The sequence below is a fragment of the Sus scrofa genome, chromosome 13 (genome assembly GCF_054392235.1).
Source record: "Sus scrofa isolate SSC_HxYL_T2T_F1_AM1 chromosome 13, Sscrofa_HxYL_maternal_Yorkshire_Landrace_v2.0, whole genome shotgun sequence".
NCBI classification, from domain to species: domain Eukaryota; kingdom Metazoa; phylum Chordata; class Mammalia; order Artiodactyla; family Suidae; genus Sus; species Sus scrofa.
The window spans coordinates 142,063,134-142,090,522 of record NC_139395.1 but is presented as its reverse complement, the minus strand read 5'-3'; the positions used below and the strand labels follow the sequence as shown (position 1 = coordinate 142,090,522).

The following is a 27,389-nucleotide window of genomic DNA, read 5'->3' as shown; positions in this document are numbered from 1 at the left end:
GAATATAGAACAAGGGACATCTACTAGGGAATTAGGCGAGAATACAGAGTCAGAGAATCAATGTTTACCTCTTCCTCTAGCATATATTAGAAAGCTATAGGTCCCTGTGCAAGGCAGTAAACATCCTTCACTAGAAAACTATATAAACTAAATATATATAATTTAGCTTATGAAGTATGTGTGTGTATATATATGTATATACTTACTTATGTGTACACATGTATATGTATATGTATACATACACACTTACTGCATGAGTTAGATACTACAGGCAGGAAAACTGATAAGAAATGGTCCCATCTCTGAGAAACTTATAGAGGAGTTCCCATTGTGACTCAGCAGTAAGGAACCTGATTAGGGTTGATAAGCTGGCTCACGGAAGGCAGCTTGTTCATGCTGTTCATGAAGATGCAGGTTCCATCCCTGGCCTTGCTCAGTGGGTTAAGTATCCAGTGTTGCCAAGAGCTGTGGTGTAGGTCACAGATGTGGCTCAGATCCTATGTTGCTGTGGCTGCAGCTGCAAATTAACTCCTTGACCCCTAGCCTGGGAAGCTGCATATGCCACACATGCAGCCACATGTGTGGCATATGGAAAAAGGAAAAAAAAAAAAAAGAGAGAGAGATAGAGAGAAGAAAGAGAGAAACCCATAGAGTAGTGGATATACGGAGAAAATAATCCAACCTACCTTGTAGGGATATGGTAAGAACTGAAAAAGATAAGGAAGAACTGTATACACTATACGACATTTATAGTTAAAATTATCGTGACCACAGAATGAGGATGGGGCTGAACACGTAAAAGGTGGAAAGTGCCTCTTTTACCCTCCTGAAATATAATGTATTTTCTTTCTTTCTTTCTTTTTTTGTCTTTTCTAGGGCCGCACCCACGGTATATGGAGGTTCCAGGCTAGGGGTCTAATCAGAGCTGTAGCTGCTGGCCTTTGCTACAACCACAGCAACACCACAGCAATGCGGGACCTGAACCGCGTCTGTAGCCTACACCACAGCTCATGGCAACACCGGATCCTTAACCCACTGAGCAAGGCCAGGGATCGAACCCGCAACCTCATGGTTCCTAGTCGGATTTGTTAACCACTGAGCCATGACGGGAACTCCTGTATTTTGTTTCTTTTTGCCTCCTTCCTGCTGCAGCCATATTTATATTAGAGAAGAGAGAAAAAGTGTTTGAGTTTTATCTGTGTATGTATCAGATTTAGAAGGCTCTGTAAATGAATCCAAGTTCCAAGCAAAGAAAGCAGAACATTGTTTGAAAAAATAAAAAGTGGCTCTAACACTTGAGTGCTATAGCAGTATTAGGCTTGAAGCCAGCCCTCTGCATTCTCCATAACTACACAGAGGGGAAGGCTCCATTCCACTCCACATTCCATTTCTTCTCAGTGAAGAGTCAGTTAGAGGAATTCAAACAATAGGCTGTATGCAAATCTGCATAAATTACATGACAATTAATACACAATTAACAATTCAGCCTCATTTTAAAATGCCTGCCTTTAAAATAGGAGGGCACTGATTTTTCACTGAGTCCTTTTCCAAATCACAAGTTTTGATCCATGTTGTATAAACATGTACTTATATAACAAACTCTCCCAACTCAAGGTTTTTCAGGTTACCAAGCTCTCCTTCATCCATCCATTTTCTGAATGACTCACATTTCAGTGGATGAGGACACAGGATGGCAGGGTAGGGATGGGCAGAAATGATTATGCCTGTTGCACAGATGGGTAATTAAATGACTCTAAGGAAAAACATGCCCAGGTCACAGTTTACTAAATGTTGAGAGGTTTCCTGGCTCCTATTCCAAGAGTTTTTCTTTTCATTCTGTGGTAGCTTCCCAGAAATAAGACTGCGGAATGTAATAGGTTACATAATCAAGAAATGGGTGAGGAGTTCCCATCATGGTGCAGCAGAAATGAATGTGACAAGGAACCATGAGGTTGTGGGTTCCATCCCTGGCCTTGCTCAGTGGGTTAAGGATCTGGCGTTGCTGTGAACTCTGGTGTGGGTTGCAGACATGGCTCAGATCTGATGTTGCTGTGGTTGTGGCATAGGCAGGCAGCTGTAGCTCCTATTGGACCCTCTAGCCTGAGAACCTCCATATGCCATGGGTGCAGCCCTAAGAACAAAAAAAAAAGAAATGAGAGAAGTGGTGAGAGAAACATGGGAGTGCAAGATACAGCAGGAAACAAGGGATATAGTAAAAGGGGTGCCATCTGTCCTCAAATTTACTCCACCCCTGTGTAGAAGACTTATTTAAGGCAGCAAGCACATCTGAATATACTTTCAGAACATCCGTAAGTCCATATAGAAATGCAGAAAAGCACAGGGCAAGGTGACCAAGAGAAGCTTTGCCAGGTGCTTCTTCCTCTATTTTTGCCTACCACAAAGTGAAAAAGATACCAGGTTGCCCACACTCCAGAAGCAGACTGGTCCTCCGTAACTTAAAGAAGTATCTACCCAACTCTTTCATCCTCCCAAATCAGTTAAATGTACAGCAAGAGCTAATGGACGCATTGCTTGAACCATTAATGTCCATTATCAGGAAAATTAAAATGCATTTAAAAGTTCTGAATTTTCCCTAGACTTCAAATATAGTGAATGTCTTCTTCCAAATCCTGTTAAATTTCTTCTGTTCCTTTTTTGTTTTTGTTTTTTTATGGCCTTACCCACAGCACATGGAAGTTCCCAGGGCAGGGACTGAATCTGAACTTAGCTGCAGCTGGGACCTTACACTGCAGCCGCCACAAAGCCAGATTCTTTAATCCACTGTGTCGACTGGGGATTGAACCCATACCTCCACAGCAACCCAAACCACTGCAGTCAGGTTCTTAACCCATTGAGCTGCAGCAGGAACTCTTGTCTTTACTATTCACTATTTTATTAGTTCATTTATTAAAGCCATCTAAACTATTTTTGAGGAAGGCAAGTCATAAACCAAAGATGAATAAAGAAGAAACAAGAATTCTGGAGCCCATCATAATACCTGAGTTCACATTCTAGATCTGATACAAATCAAAAAAGTGACTCTGGGTATTATACAAATCTCTTGATTCTCATTTTCTTAATCTGTAAAATACTCACTCCAGAAGACTTGCTATGGAGATGAAATTATATTATGCGAGAGCCCTGGACATGGTCCTGCAGTCTGTAGGTGCTCAAGAGACAATGGTTCCTTTTCTTCTTCCCCTCCAGCTCCAAATGTTTAATACTGCAGTGTGCAGTCAAGGAGATAAGAGGTGTCCATTTAAGAATTAACAGGAAGGGAGTTCCCGTCGTGGTGAAGTGGTTAAGGAATCCGACTAGGAACCATGAAGTTGCGGGTTTGATCCCTGGCCTTGCTCAGTGGGTTAAGGATCCGGCGTTGCCGTGAGCTGTGGTGTAGGTTACAGGTGCAGCTCTAGGATCCTGCGTTGCTGTGGCTCTAGCATAGGCTGGTGGCTACAGCTCCGATTCGACACATAGCCTGGGAACCTCCATATGCCGCGAGAGCGGCCCAAGAAATGCCAGAAAGACCAAAAAAAAAAAAAAAAAAAAAGAGAATTAACAGGAAGGGGAGTTCCCGTCATGGCTCAGTGGTTAACGAATCCGACTAGGAACCATGAGGTTGCAGTTTCATTTGCTGGCCTTGCTCAGTGGGTTAAGGGCCAGCAGCTACAGCTCTGATGATTGGATCCCTAGCCTGGAACTTCCATATGCTACGGGTGCAGCCCTAGAAAAAGAAAAAAAAAAAGAATAAAAAAAGAAAGAATTAACAGGAGCAAGTGTCAAGGATTCTTAGATGAGAAAATCCAAAAATTAGGGTGAATGGATGAATGGAAATGAGAGAGTCTGAAAAGTTCATTTATTTTGAACACCTCTCCTTTAATGGAAAAGTGAGTATTAAAGCCACAAGGAGTAAGGTTGGGGTTATCTATTATAAGTTTTCAATGTCTGAAATAGAAAATGCTCTGATAGTCTGTGGAAAAGGGAGCAAGGCTAAATTTGTGATCAATTTAAAGGCATTGAAGAATTTTATTTTTTTTCTTTACAAATATAATGTCACAGTAATGGGGCAGATAACCCCAAAGATTGCTGGGAAATCTGAAGACATGGGAAACATGTTCGAGGCCAACAGGACCTGTGGCATTATGGTTTTCTTATCTCTTCCACTCAGAAACAAAAATATACAAACACCACAAAAAAGTAATAACATAGCTCTCCTCAGAAAAACAACAAAGTGTAAGCCTCAGGTTTTCTCTCTGGAGGCATCCTAGATTTTTCTAGGAATCCTAAACATAGATATACAGAAATGGCATGTTCCATGTATTTCCGGTTTTGAGGAGAAATCCTAGTTAAGTTTAATCCGAGTTCTTAACTCTAATAACATAGGCTTCTGCACACATTGCTAAGAGTAAAAATCAGTACCTCAGAGCTATGAGAGATCTTTAGGATCATCCAGGATTGAAGAACAGGTTTTCTGATCCTGAGCCTAGTGACAATCTACATGGTAGAGAGTCAAAATTCTTGATAAGACACGAATTCAAAGTCATCTCCATTTTGCTGGAGAGGCCTAGAATTCCACCAAGAATTCCTTCTTCTTCCTTAAAGCTTCTATTGCCAAAGAAAAAGCAACTCTCTAGTGGAATCTGGCAATACCTCAGGGTAAATCTATTTTTCCAAACCGTTTCTGGAGTGCAGGATCCAAGAGGAGAAAAGGGATATTGGGGTAGAGCAAAAGACCTCAGATATAGGTAGGTCATAAAAAGTGGAAGACAGAGTTCCCTGGTGGCCTAGTGGTTAAGGATCTGGCATTGTCACTGCTGTGGCATGGGTATGATGTCTAGCCCAGGAACTTCCAAGCGCTGTGAGTGTCGCAAAAAAAAAAGGGGGGGGAGGGGAGACATGGAACATGAGAAAAGGAATTGTTCCTCCTTGAAATTCTGCCCAGTACTGCCCCACCTGTAACTTTTCTCTCTGGGGAATCTTGCTTTGGAAGACAAAAGGCAGAAATCATCTAGATTCTCTAGAGACATTAATCATGATTGTAAAATATTTTCTATCAGTTCAAATATATGCATTTATATAAACTTCACTATAAACACATTAAGACTTCCATAAAAATAGAGTGATAGGAAAAAGAAAAAAAATCTGAAAGAAAAGCAAAAGTTAAAAACTAAACATACTAATACTTTAAGGAATTTGTGAATTCCTTAAAAAGGGACTAGAAAGTTTTAGATTAATTGTTATGAATGTAACAAGATCATCTGATCTTACTCTTAATCTTTTATATCAAGCATCAAAACATTTTTTTCCCTAAGTGTTTTTCTAAGCAATTGTATTAGTTTTATTTCAAACAATTGTTTTGGAAATTTTTAAAAACAATTACTCAAAGATCAGAACACAGTGCAATTTTTTTTTAAAGCACCAGACAACAAGTTCCATTATAGATTTATGGATACATATTTCCTAATGCCTATGCCACAGAAATTATGTAATAATTTAATTAAATTAATAATCATTTAATAAATTTGAATTCAAATTTCTTTCAGTGAATTTGACAACTGAAGATATAATGCAAAACTTGTTCAGAGATGTAAACAAATGATACTGTAGTGCTTGGCTCTTTATGATGACATTCAACATGCACAGGGCTCAACTATATTTTCAAGCTAATACAGGCACTAAAATTTATTTTTAGGACTGCTCACCTTGATACAGAGTATCTTAAATAAAAACATCAAATACTGACAATAGTGTAGACAGAAGCAAAGTAACCAATTATTCTGGTTCTTTACACTTAAACATGGTACTTCCAGCACTTAAATGAAAATATTCTCGTATTTAAGGAATTAAAAAAGCACGAGAGACAGAAAAGAAAAACTGCAAGATAAACCAAGATGCAAAAGTTTATTGAAAATTAAAATCACACATCCATAAAGCAACAGCCTCAATAACAAGAAATCACTGCTGTGATGACAAAGAATAAAGAGTTGGTGATCTGGTATGGAGAGATTGGGGCTGGGGAGGAGATTTCTTAGGTCTTTGTATTATCATTTTTAAATATAATTTTAAAATGGAAATAAATTGATTCTCTACACTCTTTGACCCAAAAAAGGAAAGTCACCTACTCATTCTACCTTTCATGTTTAGGCCAAGAGCACTGATTTTAACATGCATCAGCTGGAACATCCCTTAAACAAAACATAAGTGTCCCGGACAAGGCAGTCTGAACGGTGTCAGTAATAAGGCTGACTTTAGGTAGGACTAAGGGATGGGCGCTCCAATTAAACAAGTTAATCACAGATTTGGTGAGAGGACTTTGAACTCCATTTTGGACACTGAACAAGAATGATACATAACTGCCTGGAACAATAGGACTGGGATGGTTTCTCCCGTCTATTAAAATTACAAAAGAGGTTTACCTGTCTTGGGGTCCAAACATCAACTGCGCAGGGGTGGGGGGTGGGTTCTAGGGTTTCCAGGAGCAAGGAAGACCATCACCTCAGAGGCTGATGTGTGATGGCAGTAGCAGGATCTGACACAGCATTAATGAACTTTCTTCTATGTGTGAGGGGAGGGTACTGATAATGCAAATTCTCAAAAAGAAGAAAACATCATCCCCTATGGTGGGTGGCTACTCACGGTAATCATCACCTCTCTGCCCAGCAGTACACTTGACACCGCAGTTTGTCACTATTTCCAATATCCTTGCATGACCAGCATTAAAAGGGCCTGACTGAGACTCTCAGTCACCTACAATTTACTTCTGCACAGACAATAACAACTTTTTTCTCCTTTTCTTAAAAAGACATCTTAAGTTTGAGACCTGCTCAAAAGCTTCCTTATGAGTTTTAGAAACATAACAGAAGGTAACAGAAAAGGGTTCCAATAAACATCTTAATGCCCCTCTTCCCAACCTGAGCTCCTCCATCTGGAGAAACAACACAAAAGCTCATGGACAAACACAGGGGTTCCTGACTAACCATCGCTAGATCTAAGCATACAGAATCTGCAGAAAATGTCCTTTCTTGTAAAGTTTTGAGTCCCTTCAAAGATTTTCTCACTAGTGGCTGTATGCCTTTGAGCAGTTGGGTCTCTGAGCCAAAGTGTCTTCAAGTTCTGGTTACGAGGGTTGGACACACACACACACACACACACACACACACACACACAGTCACGGAAACACAACAAACACACAGGTTCAAAACACAGAGATGGGGCTCTATGGGTACACTGATCGGTTTGGGGGGCTGGAATGTCTAAAGAAGGCGTCAGATTGTTTCGGGGTTTCTCTCCGGGGCTCCACAAGCTCATTCCTGAAGCAGGCTGAAAGGAGACTGCAGAGAGGAACCAGAGAAAAGAAAAGATGAAGGCTTAGGACGTCATATATCCAAATCGACTGAAGACAGAAACATCTTCTTACCTTCATGATCATAGTACGGACAGAAAAGAATGCCTGCAAAGTTATTTTTGTTCCTTCCTCTTTATCCTCATTTTAAATTACCCGGAGATGACTTCTCAAGATTTTTATGAAGAAGAAATGAGAGGAGCTCCTGTTGTGGCACAGCAGAAACAAATCTGACTAGGAACCATGAGGTCGCAGGTTCGATCCCTGGCCTTAACTCAGTGGGTTAAAGATCCGGCGTTGCCATGAGCTGTGGTGTAGGTCACAGATATGGCTCGGATCTGGCATTGCTGTGGCTGTGGCTGTGGCTGTGGTGTAGGCCAGCAGCTGTAGCTCTGATCAGACCCCTAGCCTGGGAACCTCCATATGCCACAAGTGTGGCCCTAAGACAAAAAAAAAAAAAAAAAAAAAGGAGAAGAATGAGAGAAGGCAGTGGTAGTTATCCAGAACTATTAGAATCACTGGTGGAACCTAAAAGAGTGCATTTTTTCCAGATCCTTCCCCAGGCATAGATATACTTTTAACAAGTTCCACAAGTGATTTCGTTGAGGACTACAGAGACAAGGTAGGTCAAAGTGTTTAGTACAGTGCTTGGCATGTTGGACCCAATTAATTACAAAAAAAGGAATGCAGAGACAAGAATTAACGTCAATCTTTTGTAAAATGTCATCTGCCCAATTATAATACCTCATTACTGTTCCTGTCTAGCCTAACTCTCAAGTATGAAGAAATATGATCTTATCAGTCTGGGGGCTGCATCATCATGCCTTTGTAAAGAACTATTAATGAGCATTTTGTATGTGCCCAGATTGAGAGGGATAAATATCTTAATCCCTTCAGTCACAAACTTGGCCTAGAAATGCACAAATCAAACTCATGAAAGCAACTTTTGCATAATTAAGAAATCAATTATGCCACAAGGATGCCAGGAACAAATCCTTTTATTTTGCTAAAGGTTGGGCAATCCACGAACTGCTTGGGAATTGTTTCCCAGATGGCTTTTTGAATCGCTCCTTGCTAAGGAACAAAGCCTTATTTTTGCTTGGTCAGGTCTGGGAGTCAGTAAACCATCTCATCAACGAGAGCTGGTTTCTTCTTAAGGAATATCCCAGAATACAAATTAGTAAGAAAGTAATTCACTAGCAACTAAAGAACAATGGCTTTGACTCCTTATTTGGATATTACATCTTGGGGCTTCTCTTGGCTGAATAAGACAACATGCAGAGATCATCTTTCACTTATGATAAAAGTTTCTGTACCAGAAGGAGTGCAAATTTTGAGACCTGGAACTGAGACTAGTTCTGCAATGAGATGTGAGAACTTAAAAAACTGATTTGACCTACCTGAATTTAATCTGAGGGGTTTTTCCACATTACCAATTCAGAGCTAATAAATCTCTGACCTGACAACTTTCTCATAACGTCACGATGTTCAAAGCTAACAATGCACAAACTTTAAAAGCCTGTGCAGTGACATGACCTGTAAGGTCGAGTCATATGAAATTGCCAATAATTATTACTCTTTTTTAATCTATGAAACTGACAATTTCAAACAAATACTCTGAAAGTGTGGAAGATTGCCAAATCAAACTTGGAAATTGAGTATTAATCATATCTACCAGTGAGATACGGAAAGATTTGGGTATTCTGCTTTCTCTTCCATTGATAACCCTGAAAATAATTGCTCGCTTCTTTCTTAGAAACATGACTCTGAGCAAAAATTATCAATATTCTTAAAGAAAATCATAGCCAAATGAGCTTAAAGAGATAGGACTTTATACTGAAACCACAAGGGTAAATAGCAACTACCTGATACAGAGACAGAAAAATAGGAATACCTGTTTGCTTTTGGTTTTATTGTGATAACTTTCTTAACTAATGGAGCTGACCAGAATATTTTGAGAGCTGCGTCTCCCCAATCTAATTCTAGTCTTAGCTTTATTCTCAACTGGCTATGGCATCACAGGCCTCATCATCCCCATCTATGATATGAAGGGGTTAGAATTATGGTCTGGAAGATCCCGTTCTGCTCTGATATTCTTGATCTAACTACTAAGGAGCCATGATCATCAAGTGATCATCAAGGAGAAGAAAACACTCAGGGCTCCTTAGGATGTCAGATATTGTATGGACATTAAAATAAATCCATCTGTAGAAACTCAAAAATAATTCTCCAGAGGAAAGCATGAGTTAGGCTAAGTACAATTTTAACAGAGTCATGTTAGCCTCAGATCAGGATGAAAGCCAAGAAGGAGGATAAATTACAGGAAAAAAACTAAAAAGAGATAGCACTGGTCTAGAGTACACACGTCAAAAGATTGCTTAAAAGGTCTCGAGTGCCTTCGGCAAAGCTGTCTTTAAGAGCGACTGTCCCTTGAAAATATAACAGTAAGGAGTCTAGTGTCAAGAAGGAGTCTAATTTGTCCTCTCATTAGATTCTGGCTCCTATGAATATGAATCCCTATGTTTATGCTCATGTGAGAAAATTGACTAAAATCAAATTTCTTTAAAAATGGAATAATATAAAGCTTACTTGTGTCTATGGCAATTTGATTCACAAAAACTCACTGTAAAATTTATCCTAAGTAAAATCTATGATCATGAAGGTAATTGTGAAGGAATTTTTGAAAAAGGAAAACCATGCACAAATAAAAAGCAAGCAGAGAGAAAACACATAGTGGGGAAGTAATAGAGGCAATTAAACTGAAAATATTTTTTTGCCACCTTGGGCACAGTATGTTCCCTTCCCACTAATTTTCCCTCTACTATAAAGAAAAGTACAAAATGGATTCCTTACTGGCATAACATTGGTACTAAGTTTTTGGAAAGGAAATCACAGGCTATCATAGGTATGTTTCAAGCTGATATGTTCTTTACAAATGATTGCCAGGGAATTAAATTTCCATTTTTCTTTGTCTAATCACTTATGCTCTTTCTTGGAGATGTGCATAAAAATAAAAGAGCTTCAGCTGAAGAATACAGCAACCAGAGAGTTTATATAGATGTATATCAATCACTGGAAGGAACCTCATGTACATATAGCAGAACAAAGGCATAATTAGACCAAAAATGTCTGTATTTTGCAAAGATTCTGTTTTGTAGTCTGTTATAGTTCCATGCACAAGTTATCATAGCTGAAGTTAGCTCTTACACACTATGAGATAACCACTCAAAAACATGCAATGATGCATATAAATGGACACCACGGGGAACTATGGGGCTACTAATTCCTCACTATTTGGGACCACACATGCAAAAAAGTGAAAACACACTTCTGAAATCTTTTGAGCTTCTTAAAATAACAATTTTAAGATACATTTTTTCTTTGATGAAATAGATTGTTTTATGAAATAAGAATTATAAAAAAATAATTTCCCCATAGCCAGCCAGTTAGGCTAGATAAGTTATAAGCCACATAGACTATGTACCTTCATCTGTGCTATGGGAACAAACAAATATGCCCCATATTGACTGAAGTAGACCATCCTGGCTAGTAATGCCTCGAAAACTGCGACACAAAACAATTCCTTCTATTGTATGATCTGTGGAGGTTATTTACAATTGTCCTATGCACTTACATGATGCTGAGAATGAATTTTCAGAGCTTTCTTAAAATTCAGAAGGTGTTCTGGTTGGGAATTTACCACCAAATTGTAAATCATGGGAAGGCAGGAACCCCATCTCTCTCATCTTTATTTTTAATGCTTTCATGGAGCAGATCTTCAGTAAATGCTTGTCACATGAATTAAGTCAACTGTTCCAGACTTAGCTGATGAATAACCATATTCTGTGTCTAGATAGGCATGCTTAACTCTCTCAGACAGAACAGATCCTCATTAAAGGCTGTTATTTTGTTAGATACTGAAATGTCACTTTAAAAGATTTCTTGAAATCATTTTATACCTTTCTACTTTAAAAATATACAGATCAGTTTCCAAATGCTCCTATCAAAAAATATGAGCTAAAGAAGCCATGAATGAGCCATTCTTTTATCTAGATGGATGGGCAAACTGCAGTTAATGGTCCAAATCTGGTCCATACTAAGAATGGTTTTTACATTTTTAAAAGGTAGGAAGAATTCAAAAGAAGAAGAATGTTTCATGACATGTGAAAATTACATGAGAATAAAATTTCAGTGTCTCATTGGAAAGAGATTCTCACTTGTTTACATATTGCTTCTGTGCTTCGGAACTGGGAGCTGCAAGCGAGCATATGGACCAGAAAGCCTAAGATATTTTCTATTGGTGCTTTATGGAAAAAAATGTTTGCCAACTCCTGTGCTAGAGGGTCAGACCTTTCAAACTATACCTTTTAATACTGACAGAACTTTTCCTGTTAACAGGAAAAAAGACAGGAAATCATGAAGCAACTAGTTCAGCATGATATGCTACTGAGTGATTTTTCTGCAGTTATTTTGGCTAAGCCAGATTTCCAGAGTGAACTGGAGACAATCAGAGAGTATGTTTTAATAGCATGACATGCCTATCCTGGAAAAGGCACTTATCCCCTCTGGGTCTGTAAATGATGTTATAGATCTGTTTCTTTGATCCTTGTTTCGGATTTGAATATATTAATACATATTTAATATAGTAAATATATTAACTCGGATCACTGATTTAGTGATAAGCACTAAATCAGTTTTGCTTTTGAATACATTAATAGATATTTCTCTCTAATCTCCTTGAGAACATGTAGGATTGGCAATGGGAATTCTGTAACCTTGAATTCTAATTCTCCTTTGGAGTACTCTGTGCCTCCATGGAACCTCCTGAGTAAACTTTCTACTCAGACTGACTTTAAAACCTTAAAATTATGATTTGCAAACTTTCATGCCAGAAGTGAATGGTGAGGTCCGTTCTAGGCAAAAAGAGTCTTAAATGCACAAAGATGCTAAAGTCTTTTAGAGAGAGAGCACACACTTCTTTCCTATTCCCTTGCTGCCCACCCCACACATCATAATCTACAGGTGCTTAGAAGATGCTTCTTGACTATCAAAGATGCAGTCTGACTCCTCAACTGGATTTCTTTTGATTTACAAAAAAAGAATAAAAAGTCCTCATTAGTTTCCCTAGCTATCTCTCTATAGTAGCTAACAATATATCGAAAATAACTGATATATTATTTATTGTTTGTTTACATTGCTGTTTAAAAAGACAATCTTTGCCCCAGGCAAGATAGTTTGGCTTCATTTCTTTTTGCCTGAAGAGTAAAGTCAAATGCTTGAATTACTCAAATGAGCCCCAAAATGCATACATTTTACATTTATTTCCAGAGATACTGGCAATATTTCCAGTACAGACACAATCAGTTTTACACAATCATTTTTACCAGTGATTATTCTTAACTGCAGAAGGTTAAGAATAAGTGGAATCCTGACTCACCAACTTCCCTTCCGTTCATAAGAACTATTATTCTATTCTGGTTAGTCATAAAACAATTGACATCATCAAAGATCCAAGAATCAAGGTTAAAATGAATACAAAATAGGTTGTACGTATATTCTAATATGGTTGTAACATCTAGAATCATTTGCATAAACATGCATGGCTGGAAGAAGACCTAGAACCTTGCCATGTTAAGACATAGCAATATTATGCCATTTTGCCCTTCCGCATACAGATGTTTTCCGACAAGCATGCACCACGACTCGGAGTCCTACTCAACACAGCACTTAAAGAATTCACTTATAGTAAAACCTATGTGCTATCCCTAAACTATCAAAAGTGGAATGTGTGCATCCCAGGAGAGGCAGAGGATATTCTACTGGGACAAGGGGAGAGTACATTTTTAAATAGACACATTATTGCTAGAATCAAATATATACTCAGAATTCTACTACTGATAGATGTGTCTGGATCAGGGGTATAGTGAAGAGAATTAATCTGTTCCTGTGGGTCTTTCTGTAACTCACTTGAAATGGTTTGGATTTAATTTCAGGATATAGGTGGAATGTTCCAAAAGTAAGGTTATAAGAACCACTGAAGATTGCTAAAGCTGAAAAAAGTGCCCCACACCAGCTCATCTGAACCTACGCTGACCTGCTGTTACACAAGTTGATCTTCTGCAGCACCCACCAATCACTCTATTGCTGGCCCAAATAAACAGTCACCCTGCATTTCTTAAGACTACACATGGACACACTCACTGTTTCTGAAGTAAATGTTGGTGCTGTTGTTGCTGCTGCTGCCTGTAGGTTTCAATCGTGTGTTGAGGAAGGTACTGCATGAGTTCCAGGGATTCTTTGATCTTCAGCAGCATTTCGTAAGTCTCACGGCCCCTCACCTATAAAAGAGCAGAAGGAAAGGGAAGAAAAGATGAAGAGCTGTAGAAATATTAAGTACAGTCAGTCCTCATTATTTGTGGATTCTGCATGGACGAATCTGCCTACTTGTTCACATTTCCTTGTAACAGGACTATCAAGACCAGCAAGTTTTGCAGTCATTCCCAGACTCCCAGACCTGTGCGGAGTGATGAAAAGTGGAGTATGAATGCTCCCAGCTGAGAGGGAAGAGGTGATATTCTGCCTTCTAGTTTCAGTGCTCATGCTAGAAACAAGTGTCATTCTTGTAGTCTAGTGAGGGCCACATCTTTCACTTTTTCTGTACTTTTTTTCTGTTTAAAATGGTTCCCAAGGGCAGATGAAGTGCTATCTAGTGGATCCCAAGTACCAGAAGGCTGTGATGTACCTTGTGGAGAAAATACGTTTTAGATCGGCTTAAGTCAGCCATGAGCTATAGTGCTATGGTCTGTGAGTTCACTGACAATGAATCAACAGTATATATTAAATAAGAAAAACAGATGAAACAAAGAAATACATTGATCGGTTGCTAAAAATGTGACCAGAGGCTCCCAGGAACCTAATCCTGTATTTCCTCCAGGAACAGCAACTCAGTATTTGCTAGCACAGTGTTCACAACACTTTATAAAGCATAGCTAGCACAAATAACTAGAATTAATTGTAACCTTTCCGGAAGGACACCTGTTTTCAGTGAGAGTAAAAGATACTTCCTTCTTTAAGAGGGTCTCTTAAAAGCTTTAAAAAGTCTGAGCAGAACTAGGACTAGTGAGAGGCAGGTCAAGAACAAAGGACACTTGTCTGGTCCAAGACTGAATATCTGTTCATGCTGAGCACCCTAGCACTTCATATTCCTCAGCCCTATCCCCTCCCTGAGGATGAGAGGCAGAGTTTGTCAAAATTCAAAAATGGAAAGATTTTCTCTACCTTTTGTTGGGCTAACTCCTGCTCATCCCTGCTCTGGGATCATGTTTTCTGAGAAGCTTTTCCTGACCTCCATCTTTTAGGCTGAGTCTTCCGTCCTTTCTATGTGCTCCCACAGTGTCAGGTCTAGCTCTGCTGAAGCATTTATTTCTTTGTATTATACCTGTTTGTCTCCTCACTGGAAGGTAAGCTCTTGGAAGGTCAGAATTGTATCCTACTGATCTCTAAATGCTCAGCGTCTAGCACTTCTGCCACTCAACAAATACCAACCAAATTCATGTTAAATTAAGAGCTTTTTTTTTTTTCTTCACACACTTCAGTTTGGCTAATTCTTCACTAAATATAAGATGTAACTAATTAAAGCGTACCTCCTTCATTAATATAAACTAAAATTTTACTTAAAAAAAAAAAAAACAAGCTTCAAGTGGTTCCTAGCTCATGAACTAAAAACATTAGGTCCTTTGGAATATCTAGCATAGCAGCAAAATGTTTCACTCAGACTTCTCACATCAGTTTCTATATGTAGCCTGAAAAACAAGACCCTGAGCATCTCAGCTAACTCACTGTCTGACTGTTCTACCAGCAGGCAGTCTAATTCCCTGACCTGACCTTCAAGGCCAAAGGAGGAAGGGCAGCAGTCATGGCACACACAAACCTGTTGCTTTGTTTCAATCCCAGTCAGATCTCCCTGCCTTGCTTATCTGTGTCCAGTTTCTCAAGGGCTATATTGGTTACCAAAACGTTGCTGCCACTCTAGATGGTGATGGCCTAAGGTAATAAGAATTCAATGAATTTCAACCATAGTCTAAAAAAGGGCTCCTTAATGACCTTGAGAGGACCTTATCTTCCTTGAAGGAGTGAGCGATGCTCTTACACAGTAACTAGGTCAAGTCTCTGGCCATTCACACATAGTTGAGGATTCTACATAGCTTGTCTTTCTTCATAGCACTCTCTAAAAGAAACCATAGCCAATTCTCTGTAATTATTGTGTTATCTACTTTGTGAATGCCTTCTGACAAAATTTTAGTGCTAAATTTGTATGACTATGTGGTTTAGGGTCATCTTATCACTCTTAAATAATGAAGTACAAATTTATTTGATATTATTTCATAAGAAAAATTCCATTAATGGAATTCCTGTTGTGGCTCAGTGGGTTAAAAATCCGACCTCAATGGCTCAAGTCATTGCAGAGGCGTGGGTAAGATCCATGGCTCAGGAACTTCCATATGCTGTGGGTACGTCCACTTAGATAAAAAGAAAAGGCAGGAAGAAGAGAAATGAAAAATTCTATTAGGAGGATAGCTTTGATTAGGTGAGTAGTAAGAAGAATAGGCCACACTATAAATATGTACCAGCACCGGAGAGGGAAAAAAATAATTTTCTAATTTTTCAAGACATAGATTATCTGCTTTATCTCACTAGCCTCCACCACCCTTTTCTCATGGTTACAGATAATCAAAAGAAGACCACAGAGTAAAAGCTCATTCAAAGGGGATGAAAATGAAGCCATCATGAATATGCAAGGGGGGACTCACTGGTAAGTATAACAGTTCATCATCTGGGGATCTTCGCTTCTTGATGGATGTCATCTGGATGCCATGTGTGTTCTGACGAAAAGCTGGTGGAGGAAAAATGCAAGTTTCATCCTGGGAACATTTCTGAGGCAGTAAAACATTTATTAAACAGACAGTTGTGCCAGCAACACTTACAAGATAAGAATTTCTAGATCTAAGCATCCATTCAATCGGTGATGATTACTTTTACATTAAGTGTAAACTTAGAAATAATGAGGTAGGGGACAAAGGAAGGTGAGGCTAAACAAGTGAAAGAAAAATTGAGGGAGAGCTGGGAAATGGCCTTGGGCTTAAGCAGTGCTGCAGGAACCCTTGTATATTACAGGCGTGTGTCTGTGAAGAGCACAAGGGAAAACAAATATACATTTTTTTAAGATTTTTATTTTTTCTATTATAGTTGATTTGATAAATAGGTTTTGTGTTTTATTTTTCAGATGGAAGATAAATATCTTACAAGGAGGCAAAGGCATGTTCTGCCAATGCCTTCAGCCATGTGAGTTCACCCTTCCCATGTTAATACATATATAACTTTTGACAAGCAGTCCCTCTTTCTAGGACCTCAGTTTTCTGTTTGATAAAACAAGTGAAGTAATCTCATAAGTCTCTAAGTTTTCCAATCTAGAAACTATACCCAGGATCACGGGTACAGAGATGATCCTTCTACCAGAGTTTGGATAACTGTTCTTACTGATAGTTACTGATTTGCAGGAAACTGAGGTGCTCAGGGAAGCATATGGAACTAGGTCACCAGACAGACTCAGGAGTAAAACTGGGGTGGAGGTATAATTATTGATATTATGTATACTATTTATATTGTATCTATAATCTAAATTTTACATATATATATAGATATTGTGTACACTATATATATTGTATATATAATCTAAATTATATACGTATATTTTATATATATACACACACACACACGATTTTTTTGAGGAATAATCAGGGAGAAAAGGAGATTAACTATAAAAGCAAATCACACAAAACAGGAGGCTAGCTGTTATAATACTGTCGTTCTATAAAATGCAATACGGTTTTTATTTCTTCTGCATACCAATCAGTAATAAGATTAAAACAGTTTTCATGACATAACCCATAGTTATATCATGAAAAAGGTAACACTAGGATGTTACTTTAAAATACTTGCTGTGGTAATGTCAGGCTTATGCAAGCCACCTTCTAGAAACAATGGTTTCAAACTCTGTTACCTGAAGAACAAGGCTCTGGGACCAGGGGTGGTGTGAGTGGAACATGAAACACACTCCACTCCCAGCCCCTCACCCCCACTTCTACCCCTTCAACGACAGCAGATATGCTTTCATCTATTTTACATTCCTTGAAATAGCTCATTAAAATAAAAAAAGCTTTTACTCCTTAAAAAATCAAGCTTTAAAACAACTGACCTCAATCATTAGCGTCACTGTAAATGATGTAACTAAGGCTCCTAAGAGGGTCCTAAACATCAAGATTCAATGACTATTCCTCAGACTGTGCTTTATGAAACGCATTCTTAAATCTCACTATTCCCCCAGACTCATAAGGCAGGCAGGCAGTCAGGCAGGCAGGTGGTATTTTCAGTCCTTATGCTCAATAACCAAAAGATAAATGGAAACCAATAGACTGAGATACCAGTTCTCAAAACTAGTTGGCGACAGAATCACCTGGAGGTAGATTCCTGGGCCTCACACTCAGAATTTCAGATTCAGCAATCTGGGAACAAAGAATTTGCATTTCTACCCAGTTTCCAGACGATACTGACAAAATTGCTTTGGGAGTTATATTTTGAGGACTGCTACATTAAGAAACCCTCACTATGATGTTTGCTTTTGAAAAGCTCCAGTGCACACCTGGCGTCCATTCCCGCAATAGCTGCTCTCACCGGTTCTGGGGCCTCAGGTCATACCTGCCTCTAAAGCCCTTAGGTCTTATTCTGCAGCTTCTTCACTCCCCAGCCCCCAGATCTGGAGAAGACTTAACCCTAATCCCTTTTGGCCACTACAGCTACTTACGGCGCTTCGTACCATCACCGTTCTTTGTGCTGTCCGAGACTTGCTGCTTCCTGATGCTGTCTTCATCTGCCTTCCTGTCTCTCCCTGGGCAAGCACAGATCCGGGCCTCAAAGCAGCGTCGGCCCAGGACTTGCCCACTAGGTATTGGAGAAGAGGAGAAGAAAGGGTTAATGGACAAGACTCCAGTCCCCTGGAATTCTTCCCTTTCCATGCCTTCCCCTGCAGGCCATCACCAGTAAACCACCACCAGCTCAGTTGTGGCTGCTTTGAGGATGGGCCCGGGGGCACTTGGCAGAAGACAAAAGTGCTTACATGGCATGAGCAATATTAGTAAATAGCATCCATTTGTTCTGCAAAGAACCTCCAAGCCTTTAGCTGAACAGCTGTATTTAGCTACATATTTTGAAGGAAACTTGAGTTAAGCCCATGGATGTCTCCAGATAAAATCCCCTTAGGCAGCTCAGACTTACTCAAAGAAACTGTTAAATGCCTTGGGGCCACATGAAAACAAACACTGTCTAATCAGAAACTATTCCAAATGTCAAGAATTCAGGTATGAAGTGACTAGAACACTTTTCCGTCTTTTTTTTTCTCTTCTACCTTTACCCACCCTGTTCTGTCTCCACTTTCTTAGATCTTTGATGTGTTTGCAGCGAGGATTTAAAGCACAAAGGACAAAATCAAGGGTAACGCTCTGCTGTACATGCAAAGGTAATGATAAAGCAAACTCAATTTCACTGTGCCCTCTGCCCAGATTTTCTACAGAATGATGATTCTGTACATGCCACTTACTCTCTGGTTTCCAGAGTAACAATGATTAAAATTGGACGGCGGTTCATTCCTCCAACACAACTGCTGTTACACATGAAATTGTACAAGACTGTCGTGAATTCAGTGCCAACCTGAACACAGGGGGGAAAAGATCTCTGTTAACAATTGTTTCAATTGACATTCTTCCTTCTTAGTTGCTTTCACTATTTAAACAACTCTGCCTCTGAGGAAGTGATATGCTTTCTTCCAAGAAGATAAGATCTAGAGCCCAAGATAGATTATTCTTCTTTGCCCCAGTCTTGGGAAGCTTAAAGCTAATGTCTGCAACTTTGTACCCTCCATAAGGTAAAGTAGGCTTTTTAAAAATAAAGGTCTTTGGAGTTCCCATTGTGGTTCAGTAGGTTAAGAAAACGACTAGTATCCATGAGGATGCCGGTTTGATCCCTGGCCTCGCTCAGTGGGTTAAGGATACAGCATTGCTGCAAGCTGTAGCATAGGTCACGGATGCAGCTCTGGCAATTCGCAATTCAACCCCTGGCCCTGGGAACTTCCATACGCTGTGGTGTGGCCCTAAAAAGACCAAAAAAAAAAAAAAAAAAAAAAAAAAAACCTCCCCCAAAACAAAAAAACTGTCTTTAAAATAAATAAATAAATAAATGAGGATCTTTGACTCTATTCATTTACAAGCTGATCCATATCACTTAATTCGAATAGTGTTCATCACATATATGAAAAGGGGGAGATGAAAAAAATTACCAACTATAGTAGCACTGTTCTAGGGAATATTTTCCCGATGAGGATAAAACAGTACGATATACATGTGAAGACACACTTCTATAAAGAACACTCTGGAGCTTAAAGGGTCCTCCAAATTAAACCATCTAGTCCAGAAAATGGATTTATGGGTGTGGCAACCTGAAGCCCAGAGATGGAAGAAACGAAAGGTCCACAGAGCAAATCATCAACGAAGAGACTCTGATCTCACTACTCCCATGGTCTTTCTGCTGCACCACTCTGTTCCTCTCATCTTCCAAGTTTGTTCATTCAAACTTCAGCTAAGAGATCCCTTTTAGTGTCTCCCATTTTCAGGCTAGAGTCAAAATATTTGCATCCAGTACTGGTGCATATCCACTACCCACTGAATTGCCAGTTAAAATCTCTGGATAGTAACGCCATGTATTAACTGAACTGTAGTTTCAATTATCTGCCTCTAAGATGGGAACATGGACACAGAGGCACGTTACCAAGTATAAATTTAGTACACATTTAGGAGTTCTGAAGAGAGAGCAGTGGCCTGTGGAAAAGAGGGAGAGAAGAAATCCCCAAAATGCATACCTCTTTTAGGACAGGAACTAAGACAAAATTAGATGCTTGAAACACCCCCATCGCCAAAACTAAGAATCTCTCAGGTCAGCCCAGCTCTTATCTGTTTACCTGAGGTGGCTCGTAAGGTACCAGCACGCTCTGTCTTCCTGTGATGGGGTCTTCCACGTACTGGGCATGGCTGTTCCCTTCTACTCGAATCAAATGACTAGGAGGGGCAATCTGTCCTGCGGAACAGAGAAAGAAAAAAAAAGTTTTTCACTCTCAAAACAAAGAAAACCAAATGAAACTGCATGGACGGAATGCTGGTGGCCAAAGAAATGGTTCATGCAATGGAGGATATATATGTATTTGAAAAGGAAAAGGATCCTGTTGCCAGAGATCTAATATATGAAGGTATCACAAACTTGATAGTCACAGAAAGGACAGGAATGTTCACCTCTATTTAAAGGAACAGTCTCATGGTTCTGGTGTCCAAGGGAAACAAATCAAGTTGTAAAGAACTCTAGGCCTACATCTCTGACCTGATCCATGCAGGGAATTTTCCTGGCCTCTCCAGAAAATGGAAGACAAAAAAAGTGAGTTAATTAAAAAATATTATCTGGAGAGAAAATACTGCCCCCAAATTGATCATTAAAAATACTAAATAAGATGCTACAGATGGCAAGGATATATACCTTTCACTTTGCTATTTTTTTCTCCAGCATGAAGTCTCTAACTTTAGACCTTGCTTTGGTCATAAAGATGTGAAATTTACTGCTTTTGTTGTGCTGGAAGACCTCCAGGATAGAGGATAAGAAAAGGGAAGCAAGTTTTAAACAGAGAACAGGCAAAGTTTCACAAAATGTGATACTTGGTGAAAATTGAAGAGAAAGAAGTGGAGCATTAAAGCCATAAAGGTTTTTTTTGTTTGTTTGTTTTTTAAACTTAAAAAAAAATGAAGGATACAGTTGATTTACATGCTGTGTTAATTTCTACTGCACAGCAAAATGATTCAGTTCTACACACACACACACACACACACACACCACACACAAAGGTGTTTTAAACTTTGGCCACCTACTCCCATGTAACAAAAACAACTGATATACAGTAAAAGTAAAAAGTTAAGTATATCAAGATGCTCTCTTCTTTCTGAAGCATCATCTATTATGACAAAACTAAAAACAACTACTAGGTCAAACAATAAGATAACAACAACAACATCAAAAAGTGGTATATCTCCTTGATGGATTAAGGGCAGTTATGGAAACCTATAGAATGCTAGCTATAAGGAATAATCTTTAGAGCATACTGTTAAATGAAAAGCAAGATGCAAAGGTATGGATAACGAGGTCATGTAGACAAGGACTAGAAATTAATGTGTAAAAAACAGTTGTGTTAGATGGGAGGATTTTAACTTTCTCTTTCTAAATTTCTATCCACTCTCTTTCTCCTTTACTTTTTCTCTACCATCTATTATATTCTCTACATTCACACATTCTGGCCGCCTACCAATCTTTCTATTTTCATATAATTTCTATAAAATTATCCTAAATCCCAACCCTCTTCTCTCTCTGATGACTACTTATGCTTTCTCCTCTTCTTCTACTCCACTTTTCCGTGTTCTCAATGTAGCCTCCCTTCATTGAACTTTAGAATATCAGATATAAGGGAACCCCTGGAAATCATGACCTCTTCTGTAAAACTATTACTGGATCTGAGGCTCAGAACCTGGGGCCTGAATTATCCATGGATACTGTATTTAAAGTGTCCTCAAGATACCTGCTCTCCGACTCCCAGTCCTTCACTTTACTGTCTAGAGCTGGACTGTATGTTCTAGATCGTCTATTTACTCCTCTTATCAATTATTTTTCATTTCTTTTTATTTCCCACTTTCCTCTTCTTTTTTTGTAAAAAAATATTTCTCCCATTTTATGTTCCTTCCTTTTACCCCTTCAGATTCCAGTTGGTTTAGCCTTGACAATCACCCTGGGAGGGTCACTGAAGCTGAAGGACACCCTAGCCTGAGCGGAACAGATGAGATGCCACCTTGTTCTTACGCCCTCTTATTTAAAAAAAAAAAAGAAGAAGAAGAAGAAGGAAGGAAGCAGTGGGGAGTAGAGAGACAAGTCTAGGTCATAGAGCAATTATCAATATTAAAATAACCAATTCAATCACTGTGAAAGTCATCCATTTATTCATCATTATTCTCAGTCACTCTTGTTGACCAGAAACAGGCAGATTGAGCTGCCATCAGATTGCAGAGGTTGGGACCAGGCAGTTGGGGCCCCAACAAAATTTTCACAGGAGCTCTACTGCAAGACAGATGGCTGAACAGCCACAGATCCCCTTTCTCCTTACCCTCATTGAATTCACGGCTCAGCTCGTGGTTGGGGCACCGTTTCACCACTTCAGTGACATGCTCAGCCTTCTTGTAGACAGGCATGGCACGGATGACAGCGCCCTGTGGAGGTGGGGTCATCACTTTGATCTGGATGGGGCATGTCTTGGCAATCTGGCAATACAGTTTCTTCAGTTCAGTGGAATACTGCTTAGAGATAAGGCCAGTGGTGAAGGGAAGGAGAGAAGCAACAGGAGATACCATTATACTCAAAATCAGAACCAGAGAAATACATCCACTTTCTGTAAGCATGTACCTTTATAGCTGCATGTTTACCAATTGGCTACTATATTCATGACATCTAGAAATCTTATTAGAAGGAGTTATATTCATTAATCAAATTAATAATTTTTCTACTTCAATTGCAATTCTATACTTATGAACTGTTTTAGCTTTTATTAATTTATTAATTTTTTTTAGGGTCATACCTATGCATATGGAAGTTCCCAGGCTAAGGGTCAAACAGAGCTGCAGCTGTCAGCCTACACTACAGCCACAGCAACATGGAATCCAAGCCGCAAGTGTGACCTATACCACAGGAATGCGGGATTCAAGCCACAAGTGTGACCTATACCACAGCAATGCGGAATCCAAGCCACAAGTGTGACCCATATCACAGCTCACAGTAACACTGGATCCTTAACCCACTGAGAGAGACCAGGAATTGAACCCGCATCTTCATGGATACTAGTCGGGTTCTTAATCTACTGAGCCACAGTGGGAACTCTCAAACTATTTTTTTATCAAAATACATTTACATCATTATTTCCTGTAATGTTATTACATCGTTATCTTTAGGACGAAAAAAATGATTCTCAGAAAGATCTCAATAATTAATGCTATGAACAGCTTTACAGAGTATCAGAAATGAAATGGAAAAATAGTATTCTCCTGTACTGAGTGAGAGTAGATAGATTATAATTAATCCTACCCTTATAATACTAGAAAGACTCAAAGAATAGGGTTTATGGAATTTTTTTTTTTTTTTTAAGATGGAATATCTGGCCAAGAGTAAAGAGATTTTATGTGAGGTCAACCAACTAGAAAACTGCAAAGCAAAAGTTCCCTCAAACAACTACCTTTATCCTCTAATGTCATAGCTTAAAAGAATGAGGCAATGAGACATCAGAAGGGGCCATTTGATCCTTTGCTCTTATGAAAGAAGGACTGCTCTACTGTAACACAGGAAATCATGTTAGCAAAAGGATAAAGATGCAAAGCGACTGAAATTCACAAGCTATTGAAACTTTTCCCTCTCATGCTTGCTTTTGCAGGAAGGCGTTGTTCAGTGGTTGGCTGGCTGGGTGGGTGGTTTCAAAATTGACAAAACAGGGTGGAGAAAGCATGAGACCTAGAATAAATTAAAAAAAAAAAAAAAGTCCTATCCTGTGTTACTTCTCATCTCTGAACCAGAATAGAAAGTCTCCACTCTAATCCTTATACTATCTTAAACCTTTTTGCCCCTGTTCTCTGAGTCAATTCCTCATCACTGCATTCCTCCTCATTTTAATGTTTAGTGAAACCACCCAGGCCGGGGAACTGCTGGCTAAGAGCAGGGCACCTAGTAACACTTAGCAAACAAAGGTAAACACACACGCATAGGTTCCAATCCTAAATTGGTGGCAACGTCCTTCCAAGGAAAAGACAGCACGGAGCAAGAGCCAAAATGGCAAAGGGATTCATTTTTGCTATGTTCCAACCCAACTCTGGACAGAAGCAAGTGACCCACTGAAAAGTACACTTAAAATAATTGCTTTATCTCTTTTGAAATATAATACTTATTTAAATAATCTTTCTTTTTCTCCCAGGCATTTCAGTATATGAAATTTTCAGTTAAAAATTTCCCAATACTAGACCTGTATTGCATAATAATTTCTCCATTCCCACAGGTCAAGGATTAAACACAGCAAAAGGGCTTTACATAGCTTGAAGAAATACGAAGCATGCCAAAAAATCAACCACAAAAATAAAATTCTACTTTGGAAGCACTGAATGAAATCTAGGTGTTTTTAGCCGACGACTTAACAAAGGCATTGTCTTAAAAAACTGTTACAGACTCACTTTTATCGAGAACTCTCAGAAAATAAGCATATCCATTTTTATTTTAGTTAGCAGTTATATAATCTAAACATGAGTTTCATAAAACGCACCTTAGGAAAGATGACTGCAAAATAAGTTTGTCAGCTAACACCTAGAGGCAAATAAGGCACCCATCCAAGAATGTAAAGCTTGCAAAAAAAGAAGGATAAATGTTCAGAGTAGGACAGTTAAGAGAAACATTCCATTTCAATAACTGATACACTATAAATCACACTTGACACACTAAAATATAAAAGTACTAAGAATAATCTTAGGCATCATCAGGTGTTAAATCTTCACTCACTGTCAGAGATGGGAGTGGGGACTCTCATTTCTGAATTTAAGTCATGATATGCAATAATAACTTCACCATTTTCTGAGCTCTGCTGTAAGAAATTTAAGCTTTAACAGAAGCCTAAGAGGAAGGTATTACAGATACACAATATCTTATCTAAAACTCCTCAGGCCAGATGTTTCAGAATCCAGAACTGTTTAGACTTTAGAAAGGGAGGAGAGTTCATACAGTATATGTTATAAACACCTCCAGCAGGATTTACAGGAGTACCCCATAATCAAATCTGAATATTTCTTCAGAATGCATGAATATTCACATCAAGTGGGAAAATGACTCTTAAGGCTCAATGTTCAGGCCAGGTTTGCCAGTGGCTTAAATGAAATTAAAACAAAACCAAAGCGACTTTTGTTTTTCAGAGTTCTTTGAATTTCAGAATGGCAGATAACAGATAATGGGTCAGGATTATTATCCCCATTTTATAGATAAGAAAAAAGGCAGAGAGAGGACTCGCCTGAGGTCACAAAGAAAAGCTGGTTAACAACCAGGGTATAAGAATTGTCCCCAGTCCTGTCACTATGGTTGCTCATCTTTCATTCTTTTGGCTCAGCTGTGCAAATTTTTGTACTTTTTTGTTTTTTCTAATTCCCAACAGTGTGACTATTTTCTGAATCAATTTGAGAGGTAAAAAAATTTTCGATAACATTAAAGTGGAGCTCAAAACTGATTTACTTACCATCAACAGTTCCTCTTTATTTCTCAGTATCATAATGTTTGTTCACTTCATTGCTGGGAGAAGCAGCAGTGATTAAAATGAAACAATCCTGGATTAGGAGGAAGCTGACCTGGAGTCTAGGACCAGCTGTCTGTCAGTACTTCTATAGGGCTCTGGGGAATTTCTGAATGAAGTCCTGTTCTTTTGCATGGCTTCTTGAGGCCCTTTGTGTTCTGGCTCCATCTTTCTCTTATTCCCTCCCCATACCTACCAAACACACATATCTAGCATCCCATGCAAACCTCTTAATGCCTCAAACACACCACACATTCATTACCTGCAATTCAAGCTCACTTTTCCACACTAGGCCAAGACAACTTAGGTATCACTCCCCAGATAAGGGCTGCGTCTAGGACTATTGACCATATTTTCCAATTTTGGTGATGAAGGTTTACTACTGACTAAACGTCTGTCTGACCAGGGCCAGGATACATTCCAATTGTTGCTTCTGGTTAAACTTCCAGACCAGTAATTAGAGGGGCTGAAATGGTCTGGCGTGGTTGCTTCTTTACAAAGCCAGGCTTCTGCTACTCTTATTTCCTTCATTGTTTGTGCACTGGTTGTGTGATGATGTTTACTATTTTTCCAGCACTAAATTCAGTCCTCCTGGCCTACAGTGTACTCATAATTCCTTAGAATTACCCACTTCTCCCACCAAATAGCTACTATCAACTTCACCAATTTTCCATGCAAGCTCATAAAAAAATGGGACTCTTTATTAATGCCAATATTATAAAATACCCTGGTGATTCAAATCAGCAGAGTCTGACATTGGAATACAGCTGGCTTCTTTTAATGTCCCTCTTTCATTCTGGGAGTTCTAAAATTTGCCTCTAAAATGCTCCCAAACATTGACTTCAGATTCTGTAAATCTAAAGACCAATTTCTTCTTTGTGGTATATATGCTTTGTTTTGTTTTAATCAATTTTGAAGTATAATTAATTATAAAACATACCAATTTTTAAGTGTACATGTTGATAACTTTTGGCAAAGGTATACCATTGTCACCACTCTTGTGCGTAAGATACACCATTTTTCTACCCCTTCTCTGCCTTCTCCCAACCCCTACTCCTCATCAAAATTATCCTTTTCCTCTTTGCATTTAATCCTCTCCCCAGCTCCTTCTCTAGCAATCATGTACGTGCTTTCTCTCATTGCACTTCTGCCTTTCTAGAATTTTATAGAAACGGCTAATACAATCATGTGCCTGGATTCCTTCAGTTAGCATAATGATTCTAAGTTTTTGCATATATCAGCATTCCATTTTATTATTTAGTTGAATCTCATTATTTACTAAGTCACGAATTATTTCCAGTTGCATTTACTATGAATAAAACTACAGCTGGCTTTCATATCTGTGGGTTCCACATCCACGGATTCAACTAAATATGGATCTACAACACATGGGGAAAAAGAATTTCCAGAAAGTTCCAAAAAGGCAAAACTTGGATTATAAGCGTTATAAGTAATCTAATATCTAAAGTATAAAAAAGGATGAATGTAGGTTAAATGCAAACACCCTAACATTTACTTGAGCATCTGCAGATTTTGGTATCCATGAGG

At 38.9% G+C, this 27,389-nt stretch overlaps 1 protein-coding gene across 18 annotated transcripts in view; it reads right to left on the bottom strand.

Annotated features, from left to right (window-relative positions):
* Positions 1–27,389, bottom strand: part of TP63 (tumor protein p63) — a 230,946-nt gene that overhangs the window by 10,963 nt on the left and 192,594 nt on the right. For 6 of the 18 annotated variants that reach the window (XM_021070042.2, XM_021070044.2, XM_021070041.2 and 3 more), the window contains 6 exons: positions 22,641–22,827; positions 20,409–20,524; positions 18,996–19,105; positions 18,204–18,340; positions 16,153–16,235; positions 13,544–13,680 (listed from right to left, as the gene is read on the bottom strand). In XM_021070042.2, coding sequence (XP_020925701.1) covers positions 13,544–13,680; positions 16,153–16,235; positions 18,204–18,340; positions 18,996–19,105; positions 20,409–20,524; positions 22,641–22,827 — 770 coding nt within the window. Of the gene's footprint in view, positions 1–5,882; positions 7,332–13,543; positions 13,681–16,152; positions 16,236–18,203; positions 18,341–18,995; positions 19,106–20,408; positions 20,525–22,640; positions 22,828–27,389 lie in introns of those variants that run through there. The other 12 variants (XM_084990704.1, XM_021070043.2, XM_084990705.1 and 9 more) reach the window with 3 other exon arrangements.